The sequence below is a fragment of the Propithecus coquereli genome, unplaced genomic scaffold (assembly GCF_000956105.1).
Source record: "Propithecus coquereli isolate 6110/MARCELLA unplaced genomic scaffold, Pcoq_1.0 Scaffold458, whole genome shotgun sequence".
In the NCBI taxonomy this organism is placed as follows: Eukaryota; Metazoa; Chordata; class Mammalia; order Primates; family Indriidae; genus Propithecus; species Propithecus coquereli.
The window spans coordinates 428853-453691 of record NW_012150374.1 but is presented as its reverse complement, the minus strand read 5'-3'; the positions used below and the strand labels follow the sequence as shown (position 1 = coordinate 453691).

Here is a 24839-nt window from a genome sequence, read left to right as displayed (position 1 = left end):
GTCTGTGCCTTCAGACTCGCTGGTGGGCCTGGCAGGGCCACGTTCAAAGTCACTTTTACATAGGAGAGCTCCCGGGGTACCAGAGAGCAGTGGGTCCCTGAGCAGTGTGGCCACTGATCCAGGCAGGGTCTGTCCCCTGGCCTGCCCCGGTCCTGAGGCTCGGCTCGTTCTGCTGCAGATGCACTTGCTCGAGGGCTCGGTGGGGGTGCACGGAAGCCTGGCCTATGTCCCCCAGCAGGCCTGGATCATCAGGGGTAGCATCCGGGACAACATCCTCCTGGGAGGCCCGTATGACAAGGCCCGGTAAGCTTGAGGGAGGTCAGGGAAGAGCACGGGGCATGCGGCTGGTTTGGGGAGGGACCTCAGCTGCTAATAGTAATTCGACAACTGCTAATACTTTTTGTGTGCTTATTTACATACATGCCATATTTCCTCCTCACTGTGGAAGAAATATTTCCATATTCATTTTCTAAACGAGTCAGCTGAGGCCTCAAGAAGCTAAATAATTTGCCCAAAGTCGCACAGTTGGTACGATATGAGAGAGCTAGAATTTGAACCCAGTTGCTTTCAGAAACTTCACACTTACCCTACTAGGTTATATTTGTTCAAAATAGTCAATACTCTCTCCTCCTCCAAAATGTTACATTAAAACTTCATTTGTGTTAATTAAATCCTGAGTCAAAAGGAAAACAAATGGCAGTGATGAGCTTCTCCAATCTACAGGAATGAGTTTGGATTCATGGCCTAGGGGACCTACCATATCCCACCCATGTCCCTCCCTTCCCTCCCCCAGAATCCTGGGGTTAACCTGCTTAAGACATGCTCTTGGATGTCAAGCGCGAAGCCTATTCAATGGACGATCCAGGAAAACTACAGCTATGCTTCCAACACAGGACGTGGACTCTGACTCGCTTTCATTGCTTGATTTTGCAATCTGCCCTGTAACAGCACACAGTGGTGTAGATATATAGGTGTATAAACTGGCCCTCTCCGTCTGCTTGTCCTGTGGGTGCCTCTCAATCCTGTCTGATACCAGCTCATGAGCACTCTCTTTACCCAGCCCCATCCTCCTGGCTTCTCTTCCCAAACCGCCCAATTCAGTTTAATGGCATCACCCAGACTGTGCACCCCAGCAAGCCTGACACCCCTCCTGTGATACCTCCCACGTCTAATTGGTCACCACCCCTGGATGAGTCTGTCTCCTAAATATCTCCTGTATTTCTCTCTTCTCCATCCCTGCTGCTAGTTCCGGTCTGTGATCTCTTGTTTGAACGGTTCTCACCGCCTGGCCCTTGGATTCCTGTCCCTCATCTCCCCCTCGGTTCCACCCTGTGGCTGTCTCCAGGGCATCTCCCTAAAACATAGCTCTTGTCTTGCCACTGTGTGCTGTGAGACTGATATGACTCACAGAGCCGTTTTGAAACACCAAAAATAAAAATATACCAACCCTTTGACACAGCAAATCCACTGCTAGGTATTTTGTGTGTAGATATTTTCACCTACGAAGACAAAGCCTTATGTACAAGAACGTTCACACTGCATTGCTCATAGGAGCGCAAAAATAGAAACAAGCCCGGTGTCCATCACTAGGGCACGGGTTAAATAATTTATGGTACAGCCTCATAGTGGAATACTATGGTGCCATTAAACAAATAATCCTGTATATGCTGCACACATACATACATACACGGATTGTTTCTGAATAAATACATAAGAAACTGTACTAGTGGCCGCTTCTGAGGAAAGCAACTGAGGGTCAAACATGAGAGGGATATCTGCTTTTCACTGCAACTTTTTGTTTTGTTCAAATATTAATATTTACTGAGAACACATGTTATTAATAATTTAAAAGAAATTAAAGAGGGAAGGAAATTTTAGAAAGGCTCCAGTTTACCATTAAACACAAGATCAAGTCCAAATTTCTTCGCATTGAATTCAAGACTTTTTCCCCTTCAACACTTGGGAAGGGTGGCGGGCCAGAGGCTGGCCACCGGTCCCTTCCAGCTCCCTGTCCTTTGCAGATACCTCCAGGCCCTCCACTGCTGCTCCCTGAATCAGGACCTGGAACTTCTGCCCTTCGGCGACATGACGGAGGTGAGTGGGAGGCGAGCACCCCCAGCTCTGTTGCAGTGTTGGTGCTTCGGTGCTCAGGCTGCCTCCACGGGTAGGGAGAGGAGGACCCCAGCCCTTCCTTCCCAAAGCAGCTTCCTTCCCTAGCTTTCCCCGCAGCTGCTTCTTCAAAGCAAAGAGCAAAGCCTCCCCCACTGAGGGAATTTGGGCTGACTTCACGGGGGGGCCGGAGAAGGAAAAGGCTACCTTAGCCCGCACAGGTGGAGAGCTGACCTCAAGCCCTCCTTCTGAAGCAAGAGCAGAGACCCTGTAAAGATGAGAAGCCACCTGTGCCCCACCCACCCACCCTGCCCCACTCTGGACAGCGCTTTCTTTGCCAGTGGGAACACAGCCAACACCCCACAGGGGCAATGTGATTTCTGACTGTAACATTTTCCTGATAATTCACTATCTTAAATTGCAGCCACTTTTAATCCACATAAGACTCCCCACCCAAGATAAAAGTAGTATTGTTATCTTGGTTTTAATGATCTAATAACAGTTCAGTCTGCTGAACACTACTACATGCAAGGTACTATTAGCAACTTGAACACAGTGTCTTAGGCGAGCCTCACAATAACCTTGGGAGGGAAGTCCTTTTGTTATCCTTCTTTTAAAGCTGGGATTATAAATCCTTGAAGGTAGAGAGCTCAGTTCTCAACAGGAAGAACAAGGTCCCATCTGTAAAATGGTGTAAATAAGAGTACTGACTTGATCGGGTTGCTTCGAGGTTTAATGAATTAATAATACATACAAACTGCTTTTTATTCCTTTTTAAAAATTAAATTGGTTAACTGTCATGTGTTAGCTTTCAACATTTCAAATGGGGGACTCTCCTTTGCATAATTTTCTCATTAACAGGAAATGGTGAAGTAGGGTATGATTAGATTTTCCCATTTGTTGACTGTTTGGATAAAGATTTAGCTAGCTATGTACTTTGCTGTATAATGTATAAAGTGTGTGAAACTCAACAAAAACTCATGGGTGAAATCCTAGTTTTGTGGGTTCAGGCAGTGGAAGCTTCATTTTTTTTTTTTCTTTTTCTTTTTTTTGCCTTCATCCCCTCTTCCAACTCCTCTTCCCGGCCTCCGGTAACCAACATTCAATACAATGTTAGCTGTGGGTTTGTTATATATGGTATTTATTATTTTGAGGTATGTTCCTCCTATACCCATTTTGACGAGGGTTTCTTTTTTGTCATAAAGAGATGTCGAATTTTATCAAATGCTTTTCTGGCATTTATTAAAATAATCATATGGTTTTTCTTCTTGATCCTATTAACGTGATGTATCATGTTTATTGATTTACATATGTTGAATCATACTTGTATCCCTGGAATGAATCCCATTTGATCATGGTGATTGATATTTTTAATGTGTTGTTGAATTCAGTGTCCTAGCATTTTGTTGAGGACTTTTACATTTATGTTCATCATTGATGTTGGCCTGTAGTTTTCTTTTTTTGTTGTGTCCTCGTCTGGTTTTGGTATCAGGGTAATGCTGGCCTTGTAGAATGAGTTTGAAAGTATTCCCTCCTCTTTTATTTTTTTTGAAGAGTTTGAGTAGGATCGGTGTTAGTTCTTCTTTAATGTTTGGTAGAATTTAGCAGTGAATCTATCAGGTCCTGGGCTTTTCTTTGATAGGAGAATTTTTATTACAGCTTCAGTCTCATTACTTATTATTGGTTTATTGAGGTTTTCTATTTCTTCATAGTTCAATCTTGGTAGGTTGTATGTGCCCCAGAATTTATGTTTCTTCCAGGTTTTCCAATTTGTTGGCATATAGTTGTTCATAATAGTCCCTAATGATTTTTTGTATTTCTGAGGTCTCAGTTGTTATGTCTCCTTTTTTATTTCTGATTTTATTTATTTGGGTCTTCTTTCTTTCTTCCTTTTTTTATTAGTCTAGCTAAAGGTTTGCCACTTTTATCTTTTCAGAAAACCAACTTTTTGTTTTGTTGATCGTCTGTATTGATTTCTTAGTCTCAGTTTCCTTTATTTCTGCTGTGATCTTTATTATTTCTTTCTTTCTACTAATTTTGGGTTTGGTTTGTTCTTGCTTTTCTAGTTCCTTGAGGTGCATCATTAAGTTGTTTATTTGAAGTCTTTCTACTTTTTTGATATAGGCCTTTGTCGCAATAAACTTCCATCTCAGTATTGCTTCTGTCATATCCCATAGATTTGGCATGTTGTATTTCCATTTTCATTTGTTTCAAGACATTTTCAAATTTGCTTCTTAATTTCTTCATTGACCCATTTGCCATTCAGGATCATGTTGTTTAATTTACATGTGTTTGTGTATTTTTTGAGGTTCCTCTCATTATTGATTTCTAGTTTTATTCTATTGTGGTCAGAGAAAATACTCAATATGATTTCTATTTTTTGAATTTGACAGACTTGTTTTGTGGCCTAAGATATGGTCTATTCTGAAGACTGTTCTATGTGCTGATGAAAAGAATGTGTGTTCTGCAGCAATTGGGTGAAACGTTCTGTAAATGTCAGGCCTATTAGCTCTAGCATCAGGTTTAACTCTGCTGTTTCTTTGTTGATTTTCTGACTGGGTGATCTGAGAACGGGGTATTAAGGTCCCCCACTATTATTTTATTACAGCCTATCTCTCCTTTTTGATCTATTAATGTTTGCTTTATATACTTGGGAGCTCCAGGGTTGAGTGCATAGATATTTATAATTATTATATCCTCTTGCTGAATGGACTCCTTTATCATTAGTGACCCTCCTTGTCTTTTTTTTAATAAGTCTTTGATTTGTAGTCTATTTTATCTGATATTAGCATAGCTCCCCTTGCTCTTTTTTGGTTTCTAGTTACATGAAATATCTTTTCCCATCCTTTTACTTTCAGTCTGTGGGTCTTTATAAGTGAAGTGGGTTTCTTGAAGGCAGCATATAGTTGGGTCTTGTTTCTTTATACATTGAACTACTCTGTGCCTTTTAATTGGAGAACTGAGATCATTTACATTCAGCGTCATTATTGATAAGCAAAGACTTACTACTGCCATTTTGTTGCTTATTTTCTGGTTGTTTTGAGAATCCTCTCTTCCTTTCTTCCTGTCTTCCTTTATGATCTAGTAATTATCTCTGGTAGTATGTTTTAATTTGCTGCTTTATATTTTTAGTGAATCTATTACAGGTTTTTGTGCTGTGGTTACCATGAGGCTTACAAAAAACATTTTACAGATATAACAGATTATTTTGAAAATATGACAACTTAGATCACAAATAAAAGAATAGAAATAAATGCAAAAAAACCCACAAAAAATTCTATACTTTAATTCCAACCCCTGCCCCGGCCCCCCGCATTTTGACTTTTAGTTGACTCAATTTATATATTTTATATTATCTATCTCTTAAAAGTTTCCTGTAGCTAATATTATTTTGATAGATTTGCCTTTTGGACTTCATATTAGAGTTATGAATAGATTGCACACCACAAATGCAGTAATATAGTATTCTGGGTTTGTGGATGTACTTAAGTTTACTAGTGGGTTTTATACCATGAAACGTTTTCTTTTGTACATTAGTGTTTTTTTTCTTTCAGATTGAAGAACTCCCTTTGTTATTTCTTACAATACAAGTCTGGTGGTGGTGAATTCTCTTGGCTTTTGTTTGTCTGGGAAAGACTTTATCTCTCCTTCATATTTGAATGACAGTTTTGTTATCACTCTTGGATAGAACCTTTTGTTTTGAGCACTTCGAAAATGTTGTTTCACTCCCCCCTGACTTGTATGGTTTCTGTTGAGAAGTGTATTGCCAGATGAATTGAAGTTCCTTTGTATATTATTTGCTTATCTCTCACTGCTTTTAGCATCTTCTCTTTGCCTTGATATTTAAGATTTTGATTATTATATGCCTTAGGTTAGTCTTATTTTGATTGAATCTGTTTGGTGTTCTAAGACCTTCCTACACATGAATATTTATATCGTTCTCAAGTTTTGGAAATTTTTCTGTTTTTATTTCTTTGAGTAAACTTTCTACCCTTTACTCTTGGTCAGCTTCCTCTTGAAAACCAATAATTCTTAGATTTGGTCTTTTGAGGTAATTTTCTATATCTTGTAGGAGGTCTTCATTCTTTTTTGTTCTTTTTTCTTTTTTTTCCATCTGACTATGTATTTTCAAATAGCTAGTCTTTGAGCTCAATGATTTGAGTTGTTTGATTAGATCTTGGCACTGCATTTTTGTTTTTGGTTTTATGTTTTGGGGGATAGTGAATTCAGTTTGTCTCTATGCTGCCATTTGGAACCAGAAGTCCCCAAAATATTCATTTTTATTTGAAGAGCAGTGAGATTATGCATAGAATTGAACTATAATTATGGGGGTTGGTAAGTCCAAAATCAGCAGGGCTAGAAATTCCAGCAAGAGTTGATGTCGCAGCCTTGAGTCTAATGGCAGAATTTCTCTCAAGTGCTTTTAATAGTGTCCAGCATAGGAGAGGTGTTAGCTATTATTATAAGAGCACGTAGGCATTTAATAAGTATTTTTTAAATGAATGAATGAATAAATGAATGGGGAAACTGGGCTTTGGCCAGGTCAAGTTGCTTGTCCAAGGTCACACAGTGGTGACTTGGAGGTAGAGCAGTGACAAGAGGTCACTCTGCCACCTTTTTAACTCTGCTTCTTCTCTGCTGAGACTTCAAGAATTCATGGTAGAGCAAGAACTAGGACTTAGCCTTCAGCTCCTTTGCACTCAGAGCTTGACGGAGAGATGGGCCAGCTGACAGCTGCCTAGAATGCTGATCTGCAAGGGCAATCAAAACATGCTCAGTAACTCAGGTTTCCACCCTCAGCTCCTAAAACCACAGGTGCTGAGTGAGCAACAGTCAAGGTCCTCCCAGCCAGTGAAGCTGTGTCTGTTGGGTGGCTACACATAGTCTTCGATGATACCCCTAACCCAGGCTGACGGTCCTGCAAGTTGACAGGTGCAGTCAATGGAAATTTAAAATCCGAATAACATGTAAGATGGTACTGTTCTTGGGAATCAGTGATTTATTTTTACTATCTAAATTTTTATTAGTTTAATATGCCTCCTGAGAAGTTGACAGGTTTAGAAAAACTGTATCTAATTAAGATATAAAAATAGTAATTGAAAATCAGTTTCTTTATTCCCTACTAAGCAAATTTTTAAAAATATTTTTTAAGTGCCAGGGGTGCCAAATCATCGGTGTCCTAGAATGTGCACATATCTTGGTGTGTCCTAAGATGTACAGTCTGCCACATCCGCCCCTCATCTGAGCACACCTGACTGTGCTCACTCTCTGAACATGGTGCCTTGTGATGCTTGTCTGCAGATCGGGGAGCGGGGTGTCAACCTCTCTGGGGGGCAGAGGCAGAGGATCAGCCTGGCCCGCGCCGTCTACGCCAACCGTGAGCTCTACCTGCTGGATGACCCCCTCTCGGCCGTGGACGCCCACGTGGGGAAGCACATCTTTGAGGAGTGCATTAAGAAGATGCTCAAGGACAAGACCATTGTCCTGGTGACCCACCAGCTGCAGGTGACCACCACTCTATGGCTCTGGCCACAAGTGACAGAGAGCACAGATTCTCAAGGCCCTGCCATTTCAGAGTGTGGTTCAATAGCAACCTCATAGCAGCTGCCCCTTCATCCCAATCTAGATTCCCCCGACTTCAGGGAGGGTTGCCAAGAGCTTGGATTTCCTCTGCTTTCCGTATGGGGAAGACAGGCTGTAAAAGACGTCTGTGGTCGGTAAAAATTGATACCAGATTTTAAAGTCTCCTTTATCTTCAAAATTTTGTGAATAGACCCTGCTTTTCAAGTTACAAAAAAGGAAAACGATCCCTTGGAGAAGGAGAATTCTCCGATTCTCCCGTTCTTATATTAGGAGCCGTCTCAGGGTGTTTTCTTATTGACAATGGCCGTAGTAGAGTGGCTGTTTGTGGTCCTGCCTCTCCTGGGTCATTTTCCCTGCTGTTTGCACACATGACATCAGCCTTGAGACCGTATTCCTATTTCTCCTGTTTCTCTTCTGTTTCTTCTTCTCTTGATCCCTTATTTTTGCTTTATTATTTTGGCATTTTTTTGGTATAAAATATTTAAGACCTGAAAAAGTTTCCGAAAATAATTAACGAAAGCCCATGGATCTACCTACCACCCAGATTAAACAATAAAACATTAATTCCGCTTTCAAATTGCATTCCGTTTCCTCCCTCTTGCTATTCTCACGTTGTCGTTTTTTGTTCTCAATGCATGTCTTTATGCTGTTTCAACATGTGCATGAATCTCTAGACACCTTTCCCTCTATGCTGAAGTTCCATTTGCGTTTTTTCTCTAGGATATAGATCCTGAATCTTTTGTGTATTTTAAACTCCATATAATTGATATTTTACTTTCTGTGTCCTTCAGTAATTTCCTTTTTCCACTCAACATTATCTTTTTTGAGATCTTCTATGTTGGTACCTTTGTTTGATTCTCATTGGTGTAGTATTCCAATATCTAAATAATACGAGAATTTATTTCTCCAGGATGAACATTTGCGTCCACTTTCACTTTTACAAAAATGCTTCAGTCTACATCCTTATACACGTGTCTTTGTGCACATGTTTAAGAGTTTTTTAGGGCAGAGTTTTTAGGAGTTGAATCCTTGGCTCATAATTCTTCAAAAATCTTCCATGTTACTAAATACATCAAATTGTTCTCCAAAGTAGTTGCATCAATCTACAATCCGCCTAACATTTTATAAGAGTTCCCTTTATCTTGAATCATCATCAACGCTTGAGGTTGTCTGACTTTTAAATGCTTGCAACGTGGTGGTGTGACATAATATTTTATTATGATTTAAATTTATATTTTCCTGATGAATAGTAAAGTTGAGTATCTTTCCATGTTTACCGAAGACCTTATTTCTTCTGACTGCCCAGTACTTAGAGTTTTGCGACCAGATCATTTTGCTAGAAGATGGGAAAATCTGTGAGAATGGAGCTCACAGGGAGTTAATGCGGAAAAAGGGGCAGTACGCCCGGCTGGTCCAGAAGATGCAGCCAGAGGAAGCAAAACAGGTGATTTCCACTCCGCCCCCTCGCTGCCCGTGGGCAGAGCACCCCGCACTCACGGCATGTGTCTTCTCACAGGACACGCCATGGGACACAGCAAAGGCAGCGGAGAAGCCTCAGGCAGAAGGGCGGGCTCAGGCCACCTCCCAGGAAGAGCGTCTCAGCGAGAATGCTGGTAGCGGCGTGGGAAGCAGGATGGGGGTTTCTGCATGCCTGCCTGGGGCCTCCAGAGTCCTGGTGTTTCTTGCTGGACCCTAAACCGGGCCATGTCCCTCACTGTCTGAGATCCCAACATTCCCACACGCAGGTTACAGATCCAAGTAGTCCGGGGCCATGGGGTGAGGACTGTGGTGGTCGGGAGGCCTGAAGGACCAGACAGGAGTGTTGTTGGGGGCACAGCTGAGGGCGTGCATCAGAGGCAGGAAGGGGTGGCTCTGGCCCTGGCACAGACTTAAGACGTGGTGAGGCATCTGGACATTCATTCATTACACATTCATCAAGAGTAAATGTTGGGAGCAAAGGTGTCAGAAATCAGACATGAGCTGGGCCCAGCCCCTGACATCCGGAAGCTCATGGCCTTGTTATTTTGTGAAGCAGAGTAGCAGAAAGCTGTGTGACCTTGGCCAAACAACTTAACCTCTCTGAACCCTCGCTGGCAAAAGTGGAGATAATAGTACTTACTTTGCAGGATGATAGTGAAGACTGGATGAGGTCAGGTGGAGGGAAATCCCCAGCGCAGAGCCTGGCACATTGCCGGCCCAGTCTCCAGCAGAGTCTTTCTGAAGAAAGCCTCTCAAAAAATCCCCATCCTAGTGTGATTTCCCTCCGCATTCAGATTCCAGGAAGAAAGCCCTTCCCCAGGAAACATCAGGGCATGGTTACCAGAGGGCGGAGAAGGTCAGGCAGAGTGACAGAAGCCCACCACTGTTGTCACTGTTACTGTCAGAAGCATCTACTAGTATGTCCGGGTACTGGCTGTGGGCCCAGCTCAAGGCCAAAGGGTCTGCCGGGCTGGGCTTATGGCTGTTTTGTGTGTTGTCTCAGAAGCGTACTGCGGCAGAGCATCTTGGCAACCATCTAGGCCTGCCATGTTTTAGATGAGGAAACAGAGAGGTTAAGTGATTTGCCTGAGGTTGCACAGTGTCATGGTGACAATTCTGGAACCCAGGTTTTCTGGTCCCAGGTCGCTGCTTTCTTCATTCTCTCCTGCTGCCTCCCTTAGCCCATCAGGCACTTGGGAACCTAGGCCCTCCAAAGTTTATCGGATGGCCAGGGACGGATCCCCTTTCCAGGCTCTGGAGTCAGGTGCAAGGTGACTTCCAGCAGCGTCTTCCATGGAAAACCTGCTGGTTAGGGCCAGACCTAGGGGGGAGGGGGCCCTGGAGCTGGGAGGTGAGGAAGCTGGAAAGGGTCAAAGCCAGGAGCGAAGGATTCGCCCGGATTCCTCTTGACCCTGGAGGGAGGTCGGGTAATCGGAAGGCACACTATTTTCCCCTCCTTTCACCCTGACCCAGTGCCGGAGCATCAGCTCGCAGACAAAGAGCAGATGGAAGAAGGTTCCCTGAGCTGGAGCGTCTACCACCACTACATCCAGGCGGCCGGAGGTACGGTCCGTCAGTCACCCCATGCCAGGCCTGGGGCTCTCTCTCGGAACGGCCCTGCCCCGGAAACGGGGTCAGACTGGGCCCTGTGGGGTCGTGTGGAGCAGAGAAGTGCAGAGGAGCCATGCCGCGCGTTCGCCTCTCTCGCACAAACCTGAGCGAATGTTGTCGTTAGTGCAGTAACTCTACCACCAAAGCTGATGTCAGAAGTTATGTTTTCACACGTATTCATTATTTCAGGGTTTTCGAACTTTGGGCTCTGACTGCTCGTGGCCTGTGCAATCAGCAGAGAGAGGTCATGAGCAGCACTGAGAGACGATGGCACATATTGTCCTATTTTGCTTATGGGATATATAAGTGCAATAGAATAGGAGTGAAAATGTCAGCAAGCATTGCATATTGTAATACTGGTGAAACTCGTTTTGGTGTATATTAGGCATGATTTAAAATGTATTTCTTAAGGCAGGCAAATGGCATTTAGAAGTTCAAAGCTACTGCTTTATTAAATGGGGTATATTACCATGTATATTTACTATACAATGTTGTAAACACAAAACCAAGTGTATGATACTCTACTTTTTCAGTAACTTAATAGATTTTTGAGAGTAAGTTTGACTCCATGCAACTTTTTACTCTTTGTTGACTTTGGAACCTAACCCTCTGTAAGGCGTGTCTCCTCTCTACCCGTCTGGGGGAGGATGAGGTAGGCTGTGGACAGGAGGTCCCCATCCCCACTCCTTCCAACACGAGTGTCCCTGCAGGGTGCAACACAGGGCCTGCCCAGAGCAGGGGCACAGAAGATGCTTGGGAAACGCGTAAATGAATCGAGCAGCCAACTGATCTGTGTTTACAAAGGACCTACTACGTGCCAGGCACTGTACCAAGCTCTGGAGGGAGGGAGTATAAAACCCATCTAAGAACCAACCCTGGAATCTAGCTGGAGACTTAAGACATTGCTTCCTCCAGACAGTGAGAGAGAGCTCTGTGAGGGAATCTCAGATCTCATCAAAGAAAAGGTGGCCCTTGAAGGAAGAGGAGAATTTTGGAAAAGACAATGGGTGTGGGACCATGAGCACGGGTAGGTGGGCAGGTGACGGGGCAAGAGGCGGGAGGAACGTGCCCTGAGTTTTCCCATCCTTACCTTGTTTGCATTCCCGGTCTACTACTCACCAGTTCTGTGACTGTGGGCAAGTTACTTTCCCTCTCTGAGATTCAGTTTCCTCATCATTTCACTCCATTTGTACTGCTGTAACAAAATACCCGAGCCGGGGAATTTATAAGGAGCAGAAATGTGTTTTTCGCTGTTCTGGAAGCTGGGAAGTCCAAGATCAGGGCACCAGCAGGTTGGGTGTCTGGTGAGGGCCCCACATCTGCTTCCGAGATGGCGCCTTGAGCACTGCGTCGTCTGTTCTTTGGAGAGGACAAGTGTGTCCTCACAGGGCAAGAGAGACAGAAAACAGGGGAGGCGGCTCTCGGAAGCCTCTTTTAAAAACCGACGCCACAGGACTGGCACAGGGAACTAAGTTCTCCGCAGTGTTGCTGTGTGCCAGGCACCGGCTGGGTGCTCAACTCATGTTATCTCACGTCATCTTCAGCACGGCCCTGCCGCGCGTACGACTATCACCTTTCACAGGCACAGAAGTGAGCTGTTACCGACGTTTGGTACCTTGTCCAGGGTCACACAGCTTGGAAGTTGCACAGCTGGGATTTGAACCCAGGGCTCTCTGACTTCGGAACCCAGCTCTTCCCAGTCCTCCAAGGCGTCCAAGGTGGACAGGGCTCAGGATTTCCAAGGACTCAGGGCAGGGGGTGGCCGAGCAGTGTTGTCGGCCGTTGCCTTGCACCTTTCTGTGGTTCCTGAGCGTCACCTCTCCCTCCCTCCCAGGGTACGTGGTCTCTTTCGCGGCTTTCCTTCTCATGCTTCTGATCGTCTCCCTCCTGATCTTCAGCTTCTGGTGGCTGAGCTATTGGTTGGAGCAGGGCTCAGGGGTAAGTACCCGATGCAGGCGCATTGTATTTCTGTGGGCTTGGGTGCAGTGGGTGGCTTCTTGTTCCCTGGGACCACGAGGGCCAGAGTGCTGCCAGGGCCCCGCAGGGCGTGCCCAGAGCCGCGTTGGCAGAAAGTGCTCCAGAGATAACCATCTGGGAGTCAGGGTGCTGTGGGGTGGGGGCTTCCCTCCTAGCGCTGGCCTCCTGGGTTTGCAGAATGGGTGGTCACCCATGCAGTCTTATTGGGACAAAATCAAGAGGTTTCTGTCCCCAGGCAGCTCCTCAAGAATCTTTACATTCCACCTTAGTGACTTCTGCCTTTGGCTCCAGCCTTGCTCTCTCGCTGTGGTTTATTGAAAACGTGCCCTGCGCTCCTGGTATTGGGAGCCGGGAGCCACCCTGGGCCGCACCGTGTCTGCTTGTTTCACTAATCTTCCCAACCGCATTCCGAGGTGGGTTTCTCTGTCCCCATTTGCCTATGAGGGCACCGTGTCTAGAGGATAAAGAACCTGCCCTGGGACACCGAGGAGCCAGGACTTGAACTCAGTGCTCTTGGCGCTCAAAGCCACGCTTCCCCCAGTGCTCCGCTCGGTCACTGTTGAGTAGCTGCCAGGGGGCTTGGTCAGGGAAACAGAAGCCACTCTAAGTGTCGGAGCTGCCAAAGATCTAATGCAGGGAATCAGAGGCTTACGGGGCCACTGGGGGGACGCGGCCACCGGCGACCCCAGCGGCAAGCGGAACTGCAGCGGGCGGTTCCCAGAGGGGGGCCGGGGGCTTTTGGGGGGGTTGGGGGCCCGGCCCTTGCCTTGGTTGGGGCCGGGGCTTGGGGGTTCTTCTTCTTCTTCGTTGGGGTTTCCGAGCGCCTCTCCTCGGCGGCCCCTGACCCGGAAGCGTGCGGCAAGGGGTGCGGCCGCGCGCGCGGCTTCTCCCGCGTGGCGCGGAGACGTGGAGGCGGCTGCCGGGCGGGGGCCGACGGGGGCCGGGGCAGGCAGCGGGAGAGACCGCAGCCGAGCCCCAGCGGAAGGGCTTAGCGGATCGCAGCATAACCTTCTGCCACCACCGAGCCTCCCGCGGCCGCGGCGAGAAGGATGTGCCTGCCACCGAATTTCACCCCGGCCTCACGCGCTCTGACCCCTGTTCTCTCTCGAAGAGCACCGGCCGCCGAGAGAGCAACGGGACCACGGCAGAGCCCGGCGACGTCGGCGACAATCCGCAGCTGCCCTTCTACTCGCTGGTGTACGGCCTCAGCCTCCTGCTGCTGGTCTGCGTCAGCGTCTGCTCGGCGGGGACGTTCACCAAGGTCACGAGAAAGGCATCCACGGCCCTGCACGGCGCGCTCCTGAGCAAGGTGCGGGCCTCGCCCTGGCCTCGCCCGACTTTTTTTTTTTTAACTAGTAGACTATGTTTTTGAGTGGTTTTTGGTTTACAGATACGGTTCATTCTTTGTGTTGTGCAGTCTGCGGGTTTTGATAACCGTATGATGACGCGCCCACTGCACAGAGCAGTGTCACTGCCCCAAACCCCGGTGCTCCGCCCCTTCCCCTTCTCCTCCCCCTCCCCTTCCTCCTCCCCAAATTCCTGGTAACCGCTGATCTTTCCCACCGGCTCCACGGTCTTGCCCTTTCCAGAGCGCCACAGTCGCGGGTGGGAGGACTGGGTCAGCAGGTGCGGAAGGAGCGAGGAGGGGGCACGTCCCTGCTGCTGGCCATGTGGCTCTAAGCGTCCAGCGGACGCGCCGGCGCTGGCCTCCGCTGGCCGAGCACTGCACAGAGAGGGTTGTTCGTGTTGCCCTGCGTTCCCTTTGGGGGGCATTATCCTCATTTTACGCATGAGAAAATGGAAATCCCATGTGTGTTACGGTTGGAAAACATGTACAGTGAGAATTCCAAATTGTCTGTGGTGTCACATTGCCTCTTGGAAACATCATTTCTCTCTCTCACGTTTCAAGTAGGACTGCGCGCCAGGTTCTGCGGTGGGCGCTGGGCTTGCAGGAGTGAACGACTGCTGCGGGGGGTTGGGCCGTCACGGGCCTGTAATCTAGTGGGGCAGATGGACAAGGAAATGGGCCACTGTAATATGGAGTGTGAAGTTTACCACAGATGGGCACGCAGGGCCACAGGTACCTAAGGGCACCTAACCTCAGTAGAAGGAAGTGGGAGGAGCCCAAGAAGGCTTCTTGGAGGAGGTGACCACTTTTTAAAGGATGAATCAGGTTTAGCCAGTTCAAGATCAGGAGGCTGGAGGTAAAACGAAAGCAGAGCATTCCTGGGGAGGGGAAGGGAGTTCAGGAAGGCTGGGGCTCAGAGGGTGGGGCAGGGGTTCTGAATCAGGAGGCAAGGAGAGACCCATCATTCTGCGCAGGCTGAATGCAAATTGTCTCGCCGTTAAGTGTTTCCATTTTGAGAGAATGAGGTAAAGCAATTGGCCCATGGACCCAGAAAGCAGGAGGGGGAAACTGCCTGGGGCCTGTGGCGCTGGCCCTCGGCTGGGTGGTCTCTGAGGTTCTTTCCACTGCACACTCCAAGATTCTAGAAATTTCCAGTGCCAGGCCTCCCAGTGACATTTTGTATTTTACTTTTGAGAAATGTTCAAGTTTCTTTCCATTAGAAAATATGTTTCATGTTTAAAATATTTTCGTTTTTCTAGTCCTTTTAGGGCTTTATCGAAATGTTCTTTGCCGAAGGGCCTCTCGCCCACTGGCTTTTAGAGATCAGGCTGCAGTGCCGACCTCGAGAAGGGGCGGTGACAGATGGATTTCATCCTCGAGTCCAAATCTTGTGCAACTGCAGTGGAGTTGGGGCTGCTAAGCTTTGGCCATCCTGAGTGAAAATGGTCCCATCTGTAGAAAATAAGAATGGGATGCCTACCGGGGCAGGCAGTGTTCTCTCTCTCTCTCTCTCTCTCTCTCTTAATCGTAGCTCTGTGACGTATCATTCCCTCCTTTGAATTGTACAATTCAGAGGTTTTTGGTACATTTGAAGAATTGTGCGATCCTCACCGCAATTCTACGAATCACCGTTATCATCCCACCTCACAAATGAGGACCTCGAGACTCAGAGGGGTTAAGTATTAGGCTATTGAGTCTGAAATATCTGATTTCCTTAAGCACTAAGTTTGACAGTTGATGTCTTTGACATTTCTCTTTGAAACTTCTTGCTTTATGTTTATTCTGAAGGTATATCCTCAGTCTTTCAAACGCAAATTTTGGCTTGTGATTGTCTTTCAAATTATTTTTAGAGCAACTTTTGTGAAACCATGGATAAGTAAAAAATTCGTGTTATTTTCTAATCTGAGTTCCGTCATGGAACCAATGCAGCGCAGACAGCTCGAAATATCAATAGAGTGTTTGGGAAGGATGTAGCTAACGAATGCACAGTACATCGAGAGTTTGAGAAGTTCTATTCTGGTGATTTTAATCTTGAAAATGAGCCACGTGGGCAACCTGAGACCAAGGTGGACAACAATGAGCTGAAAGCTGTAGTGGAAGCGAATCTATCCCAATCTACACGTGATTAGCAGCAAGGTTCGATGTTACTATTCCAACAATATTGGACCATTTGAAACAAATGGGCAAGGTAAAGAAGCTGGATAGATGGGTACCGCATGAATTAAATGTGCGTCAGAAGAGAAATCGTCTCAAAATTTGCCTTTCTTTGCTGTCACGACAAAAGGCGAAACATTTCTACACCCTTTTGTAACGTGTGATGAAAAATGGATTCTTTTTAACCATCACAAGTATTCTGCACGACGGTTGGATAAAGATGAAGTGCCGAATCACAGTCCAAAACCGAATATTCATCAAAAAAAGCTAATGGTGTCTGTTTGGTGGTCCAGCGCTGGTATTATCTACTACAGCTTCATGAAACCTGGTCAACTGATTACAGCAGATGTCTGCTGCAACCAGTTGGATGAAATGATGAGGATGCTTGCGATGAAGCAGCTGAGATTGGTCAATAAAGACAGGCTAATCCTCTTGCAAGACAGCACTCAACCACATGCTGCACAAACAATGCTGCTCAAACTGCAGAGGCTGGACTTGGAAACTCTCTGTTATCTACCGTATTCACCAGATCTTGCACCAACTGACTATCACTTCTTCTAGGCTTTGGACCTCTTCTTGCAAGGAAAAATATTCAATTCTCAACAAGCTGCAAAAACACTTTCTGTGATGTCATTGCCACTCACTCTCCAGGCTTCTTTGCTGCTGGCATAAACAAGCTACTGTTAAGATGGCAAAACTGTATTGATAGGTTAGTCACATACTTTGATTATTTGTACTGCTTCTTGTTTGAGATATAATAAACCAAACTTTTCATTCAAAATCGGACATTTATATTTAATGACTTTAATAACTTGCCCGAGGTCGGACAGCAGTAGGTGGGGGAGGTGGAGCCTTGGAGCCTGACAGACAACTGCAGAGCCCATCCATGCTTCTAAGCCATCACTCTACACTGCTTCCCCTGTTGCCCCTCGGCTGCGTCCTGCGCCTCCAGAGCCTAAGGGGAACAGGCATACCCGTCCACTCCCAAGCAAGGCTGCAGCTACTCTCATGGTCTGGGTTGATTTTTGTCCCTGCAGGTTTTCCGCTGCCCCATGAGTTTCTTTGACACGACCCCAACAGGCCGACTCTTGAATTGCTTTGCGGGGGACTTGGACGAGGTGGACCAGGTCTTGCCCGTCGTTGCTGAGGAATTCCTGCTGCTGTTTCTGGTGGTGGTCGCCATCCTGCTGGTTGTTGTTTTGCTGTCTCCGTATATCCTGCTGATGGTGGTGATCGTCATCATGGTTTGCCTCGTATATTATATGTGAGTAGGTTCTTCTTGCTTGTGAGTGGGCTTTGTGACTTGGGGTGCATGGCTGGGACCGACCTGATGGGATGGTTCCGGAGGTGGATGGCTCAGGTCTCGCACCTTCGTTCCCGATGCAGGATGTTCAGCAGAGCCATCAACCTGTTCAAGAGACTGGAGAACTACAGCCGGTCGCCTTTAGTCTCCCACATCCTCACCTCTCTCCATGGCCTGAGCTCCATCCACGTCTATGGGAAATCTGAAGCCTTCGTCAGCCAGTGAGTCCTCCTGCTGCCGTCTGAGGATGACAGGGACCACAGGGGTGGTGAGGAGTGGGAAGAGGAGTAGAGCACCTAGGAATGGCATCCCCTTCCAAAGAATCAGGACAGAACTTTGTTCTATTCCATTTATTTCTCTGAGCCTCCAGAACTTCATCTGTAAGATGGCGTTTATGAGAATAAAAAATATAAACAATATGGAAAATGTTTGTAACCTTTAAAGACCTATGGATATTTTGTCTATATCTGTACACATATATATTTAATAATAAGATGTATTATTGTGTCAACATATCTTGCATTATGCTTTTTTGCTCTCACTTCCAAATATCTAATTTTAGTAAAATAATGAGGAGCGATAGCTTTCTAAGTAATAGAACTTCATTCACTGCTCACACCCACAGATTTGCCTTCTGAATGGTTTTTGAACAAACAAATCCTCTGATTGCTTTTGAGGCTCAATTGTGTAATATAAACTCGTCTACTTGTAGAGAATAATCGAATGTGGTCTGCACCCACAGGAAGCCCGCAGTCTGGTGGGAGAGGAGACGCAGGCGTGTATTTCTGTTACGATACGGGATTGGATAAGATGGACGCATAGGAGGGGAGCAGATAAACGGCCCTGGGAGTTCAGAGGGGAAAGAGGTGGCCTGCGGGGATAAGAGAAGGCTTTGCACAGGAGGTGGCATGTGAGCTGGCTTTGAAGCGTGGACGAGGTGTGGGCACACATCTGGGGGACGGCACGTGCTCAGCTAGCTGGACCCTGGATGAACCTGGCGCTGCTCTCCCAGTGGTGTCGGAGAACAGCGTAGGACTGTGCAGACACTGGGACCGAGGGCATCCTGGAGCGCTTCATTAATTCAGTCCCTGCTGAGAACCTGCCGTGTGCCAACGCCCACTAGGGATACAGCTGTAAACAAGACAGACACGGTCCCTGCCCGGAGGCATAACGCAGGGCAAGGAGGCTGAGAGACTGTGGTGCGACTGGAGCTGCTTCAGGGGAAGGGCCCAGAACGGAGATCTACATAAAGTGAGGGCTGAACTATGGAAATATGTGGGTAGGAAGTTTCCAGGCAGAGGGAACAGTAACAAGATGGGGACATAGGTTTGAGGATATGCAAGGTAGCTTTAGTGCAGGGGCACGGAGTGACCAGGCTCTGTTGTGTTTAATCTGGGAAGGCCTCAAGGTGGAGGTGATTCAATCAGTGTGGAAGGGTAAGGTGGACGGAGTTTGCAATGGCTCGTGCAAAGGTTCGGAGGGTATAGACAGAGTGAGTCATATGCACCACTGTGCTTGGGGTGGTTGCCCACTTGAATGGTAGGATGGTTTAGTTGATAGGTAGATGAACATTTTATTTCAATAATCAAAGTTTTATTTGAATGCACTTTAGAAAAAGTACAATTATCACATCAAATCCCATGTAATTTAAGGTAGTGATAAAGCTTCCTTTAATAGAAATTCCAAAATAAAGTGAAGCAAACAAAAATAAAAATATTCATCAAATAACAGTATAAGTTACGACGACATGGAAAGTTGTGATGACGGTGTACGAAAACTGGAAATTTGGTAGGTCTCTTTTGGTTGGAAGTGAGAGAAAAAAACTAAACTAGCTTAAAAAAAAAGACTACAAAGTCTGGGGAAGGGGGGATGGGCACTTCTACAGGGTCAGATAAGCGAAGACACCAGGCAGGACTCACTGCAAGCAACGACGAATCCAGAGCTCAGCTACTGTCCCCGGGGACACTGTTTGCCACTGTTTCACTGCTCTGCCTGCCATGGTGTCATTTCAGCTTTAAGTTCTTGGGGGCCCGCTGGCAGCTCCAGGCTCTCCGCGTAGCAGCAAAGCAGCAGTTTCAGATGTCCCGTTAATCGCTTCCCTGCACCTCTCACACATCTTGGCACTCGCCCCTCTGTTTAGTCCGGTTGGGGTGACTCCCCATCCCTGAGTGAGTCAGGAGGTTAGGCAGAGCGAGGGCTGACGGGCCAAGGCCAGCAGACCTGCTCCTCACTGCGGGTCAGGAGAAAGTTCAGCTCCACCCAAATCCATGGTTAGAAAGGGCTAGGGAGGAACCCCTCCCCGCCACCAAGAAAAACCGAGTTCTGCAGCTTGGAGAGGGGAGGGAGCAGCCAGCGTCTACCCTGGGGAAGCCTGGGCCGGTCAAACGCAGGTTCCGCATCGTGCTTTCTTCCTCAGGTTTAAGCGGCTGACCGACATGCAGAATAACTACCTGCTGCTGTTTCTGTCCTCCACGCGGTGGATAGCCTTGCGGCTGGAGACCATGATCAACCTGGTGACCCTGGCCGTGGCCTTGTTCTTGGCTTTCGGCCCCTCCTCCAGCTCCTACAAAGCCATGGCTATCAGTGTGGTGCTGCAGGTGAGGCAGGGACTCTCAGTGGGGCCCCTCCCGGACCGTGCCTGTCCTCGGCCTGTGGCCCCTGAGCAGGCCCAGGGGGTCCTTGGGGCTTTGATTGCACCTCGCGCTGTGGCCGCGTGGGGTCCTATGGGCTGTGTGCCCGGCCTTCTGAATGTGGCCGCTTTGCTCGGTTTCCTTGCGGCCGCCTCTGACTTGGGAAGTCTGTATTTGGAGGTATTTATTGGAATCGTAGAACATTGAAGAGAAGGGGAGCCCACAGGCAACAGAGGCCAATGTTCTCATTGTGCAGATGGGGAAACTGAGGCCCGGACAGGGAAAGGAATTGTCCAGAGTGTGAGCGGAGCTGGGATGAGAACCCTGAACTCTTGGTTTGTTCTTCGTACTTAATTGTTCTTACCTTGATTGGGTTGTCACACTTGTCTGTGTCACCCAGGAAGGTGGTTAAAAGGCAGGTGTAGGTTTCCCAGCCCCTTCCCTAGAGCAAGGCTTCTCAAACTTACACTTGCACGAAACAGACTGCTAGTCCCCAGCCCGGGGGTTTATTCAGCCTGGCCTGGGCGGGGCTGGCAGGGACACACTCAGGGAGCCGGGGAGATCCTGAGTCAGGTCCTGGGTCAGGGTCTTAGAATCTAATTCTGAAAATAGGTTCTCTAGGAGTTTCTGCTATAGTGAGCCACGTACCTCACGGCCGGAATTCCTGTGCCCGGCAACTGGGGGCGGCGGAGCGGGAGGAGGTGAGGAGGGGAGTGGCGGCCGAGGTTCCTGCTCACAGAAGCCCACAGGAGGGCTGTCCGGGAAGGGCTGTCCGGGAAGGGCTGTGAGGCCCAAGGCCGACTCCGCAGCGCTTCGGGGAACCCTGGTTGTATAGCTCCAGGGCCCCCTCTCTGGGGGTTATTCATTAACTGCCCCTCTGTGGTCATGTGGCCTTCCCTCTAATTGGCTTGGGATCTCATGTGTGTCCCACTGGGCCTTGTTAGTCCTCAATGCTGAGGTGTCATTCTGGGTACACAAAAGAGCTCCATCTTGCTGTACTCCCTGTAGCAGGCACATATTTGCACACGCATGTACTCCTGTACATGTATGTATATATGCACACACGCGCGCCATGTGTGCAGAACCCTCCACAGGCACACGGGCCTGCAGACAGCTGTGCAGCCCGCACCCTCGATGCCCGACGAGTGCAGTCCCAGCGGGTTTATTGGGGGCTCAGGCACGTGCTGGGCACCCTTCCACTCCGTCCTCACCACGCCCGTGCGTGAGATGCAGCAGGTGGTTACGGCTGTGTGGTTTGCAATGTCCAGGTTCAAACCAGGCTCTGCCCAGGCTGTGTGACTTTGAGGAAGTTTGTTAGCCTCTTTGTGCCTGGGATTCCTCATCTGTAAAAGGGTGATAATAAAAGTTCTGAAATCATAGACTTGTGAGGACTGTGTGTAAACGTGAGAGTTAATGCATGTAAAACACCCAGAATAATGCCTTACCCAGAATAAATGCTCAGTAAATGTTAGCTATTATCGTTCCTGTCTTACAGATAGGAAGTTTAGGGCTTAGCGCGTCTAAGTAACCTGCCCCTGTTCCCACAGCTAGTAAGAGACAGATGTGTCCACAGTGGCTCATTCTCTCTCTCTTTCTAATACACACATGCACCCCTGCAGGCCCCGGTGCAGAGTTGCTCCGAAGCCTTCTAGAACCCTGGGGGAGAGGCACCAAACCAGTGTCGTAGGGGATGTGGAATTACTAAGGCTCAGGAATCTCCCGAGCTGCAGGGCACGGACCAGAAGGGCAAGGCTCAGGGGAGGGCCGTGCAGGGCTGGCGCTGCCTCGAGCGCGGTCCTGTGGGGAGCGGGCGGAGGCTCACTGCTCCCAGGGAGCACCGTGCACATGCGCCTGTTCGAAGGCTGTTCTACCACGGGAGACCCTAGTGGGGAAGCTGCCTGGACAACCAACTGCCTCAAAACAGCCCCCGAAGCACAGTCTTTCTTCTCAGGCTTTGTTGTCCTGTTTGAGTATCTCATCCCATTCTGGGCAATAGCCCCCTAGCCTCCAGTCCCTTGGCCCCTTCCATTCCACCTTCCACACTCCCACCAGAGTAATCTTGAGCTGTATAGTTTTCATCATGTCACTGCCTTGTTCAGAAGCCTTCAGAAACTCTGTCTCCTTGTGTACCAAACCCGAGCTCTGGGGCCTGACCCCAAAGCGTACTCTCTAATGTGATCAAACCAGTACCTCCCTGGCTTCTGCATGTACTCTTGAGGAAATGACGTTCAAGCTTTGGGAGGCAGGAATCACATACCATGTTGCTTTGCAGCCCTAGAGGTTTCTCAGTAAATGTCAGAGACGTTTCTAGCTGCAAACCAAGGAACCAACTCAAAATGGCCTGACTGTCTGGGAACTTATTATCTTATGTAACCAGAAGGCTGGGGTAGGGCTATTCTCAGTTGGTTAATTTAGTGGCCTAGCATGAACCCATAATTATTTTATCTTTCTGCATTGGCATCCACAGCCTGGCTTTGTCCTTTGTTGTCTATACTCATCACAAAATGGTTGTGGCAGCCCCAAGCAATGCATCTTCACACAATAATAGCCAAAGGCTGGAGAGAGATAACTTTTTCCATGTGTCCTTCTTCTTTTTTTTTTTTTTTTTTGTGACAGAGTCTTGCTCTGTTGCCTGGGCTAGAGTGCTGTGGCGTTAGCCTAGCTCACAGCAACCTTAAACTCCTGGGCTCAAGCAATCCTTCTGCCTCAGCCTCCCGAGTAGCTGGGTCTACAGGCATGCACCACCATGCCCGGCTAATTTTTTCTATGTATTTTTAGTTGTCCAGGTAATTTCTTTCTATTTATAGTAGAGACGGGGTCTCACTCTTGCTCAGGCTGGTCTTGAACTCCTGACCTTGAGCAATCCTCCCACTTCGGCCTCCCAGAGTGCTAGGATTACGGGCGTGAGCCACCGCGCCTGGCCCATGTGTCCTTAAAAGCCAAGAAAAGTTCCCCAGAATACTCCCCTCTGACCCTTCCTCATGCTTCATTGGCCGGAACCCTAAACTAATCACTGGCAAGAGGAGTAGAGTTACCATGATTGGTTTGGATCACCCAAGCTTCCCCGAAGCACGGATACCTGAGCGTGATGGTAGGCCAGCTGGCAAGGCAAGCCTCGGTGTCTGAGCCACGGGGGACAGGAGGAAAGGCAGTCTTCCAGCCCACCCACCTCCTTTCCCAACCCAGCATCGTTCCAGCATGGTGTCCACCTTCTCGGACTTAAGAGGGCTTCTCCTCCCCTTCCCACACTCTTTGTTTTGGCCATAGCCAAACGCTTCTCTGCTCGTCTTTAGGTTGCTGAATCTTCCCTCCCCTTGACTCCAGTGCCGACTCCTGCGGAAGCCCTTCCCTGTGGCCCTCACCTGAGCCCCCGTGGGTTGACTCCCTGGTGGAATGCGTCCGTCTGCACTGCCATTTTCTGTTGGCTCGTCTGCTGCCCCATCCAGGTGGGGAGGTCTGCAAGGGCAGGGCCTGTGTCTGCTGCACTTTGGGACACAGCCTGGCCCAGCACTGGGCACAAAGCCTTCCACCAGAGTTTGCTGAGTGAATGTATGATGAACTTGTTAGCCAGCCCCTCTGCCCAGGATGATGGAGCTGGGGTCTCAACCCTGGCTCTGCCTCCAGCTTTCAGCTGACCGTGTGTATGCCACGCCCTCTCTCTGGGCCTCCCTTTCCCCAGTTCTGGTGCCCCCAGTGCCCACGAGTGCCTAGACTCTCGGGTTCCCTGAAGGCAGGGCCTGAAACAAGGACTTGGACACAGGCAGCTTATTTGGGAGATGCTCCCAGAAAACAGGATTGAGGAAGCAGGAGAATGGGACAGGGAAGGAGGAAATCCATCGTGGGAGTGTGTCATCGAGGTCCCTGGAGCGTGTCATTCTAGGTCGCCAGGGCTTAACTTTAGCGGGATCTCCCAAGGAGCATTTGGGATATTCCCAGGTTTGTGCCCCCAGAGGCTGAGCGATGGGAGCATTCACCCGCCAGCTCTTGTTCCCGGTAGTTGCAGCTCGCTCTCCATGGCCTTTGCTCGCTGCGGTTTCCGGCATGCACTTGTGCGCGGGCTCCTGCGGCCGGGAAAGGCTTTGGGCACGGACAGGGCATTGGGGTGGAGCGGTGTCCAGAGGGATTCTTGCCCCACACCGCCCGCCACAGCTGCAGCTCAACTCGGGGCAGCGGGGGGCTCTGCGCCATTTTCGCTGGGGACACTGTGTGGTTTGCAGGGGCGCTCAGGGCAGTGGCTGCCAGTGGTGCTCAAGGGTGCCGAGAGCCGGCCCGGGCGGCCTCTTGCCCTCCTGACGCTTCTCCTTCCTCCCAGCTGGCCTCCAACTTCCAGGCGGCGGCGCGGATGGGCTCGGAGACGGGGGCGCACTTCATGGCCGTGGAGAGGATGCTGCGGTGCGCGAAGGTGGGACGCGGGTCCGGGCGGGCGCGCTTCTGACCTCTGCGACCCCGAGGCTTGCCCAGGAAGCAGCGGGGCTCCCGCCCGTCTCTTCCCAGATCTGTGTGGACCGGCTCTCTGAAGCTCTCCGCGCCTGTCAGCTCATGTGCCCACCTCTCCGTGTGTTCCTGCGTGGGAGGGCATAGTCTGTTCTTTATAGAAGCGACCAGTCAGCCCCAATACAATAATGATGACAATAACTATTGGCAT

At 48.6% G+C, this 24839-nt stretch overlaps 1 protein-coding gene across 1 annotated transcript in view; it reads left to right on the top strand.

The window, feature by feature from the left end:
- ABCC11 (ATP-binding cassette, sub-family C (CFTR/MRP), member 11) overlaps window positions 1-24839 on the top strand; it is a 73731-nt gene that overhangs the window by 32441 nt on the left and 16451 nt on the right. Inside the window, exons 13-24 of the mRNA XM_012655011.1 lie at window positions 179-303; window positions 2022-2094; window positions 7411-7614; window positions 8999-9136; window positions 9209-9305; window positions 10645-10734; window positions 12617-12720; window positions 13871-14068; window positions 17299-17525; window positions 17648-17785; window positions 19981-20161; window positions 24507-24596. Of these exons, the coding sequence (XP_012510465.1) occupies window positions 179-303; window positions 2022-2094; window positions 7411-7614; window positions 8999-9136; window positions 9209-9305; window positions 10645-10734; window positions 12617-12720; window positions 13871-14068; window positions 17299-17525; window positions 17648-17785; window positions 19981-20161; window positions 24507-24596 (1665 nt within the window). The remainder of the gene's footprint in view (window positions 1-178; window positions 304-2021; window positions 2095-7410; window positions 7615-8998; window positions 9137-9208; window positions 9306-10644; window positions 10735-12616; window positions 12721-13870; window positions 14069-17298; window positions 17526-17647; window positions 17786-19980; window positions 20162-24506; window positions 24597-24839) is intronic.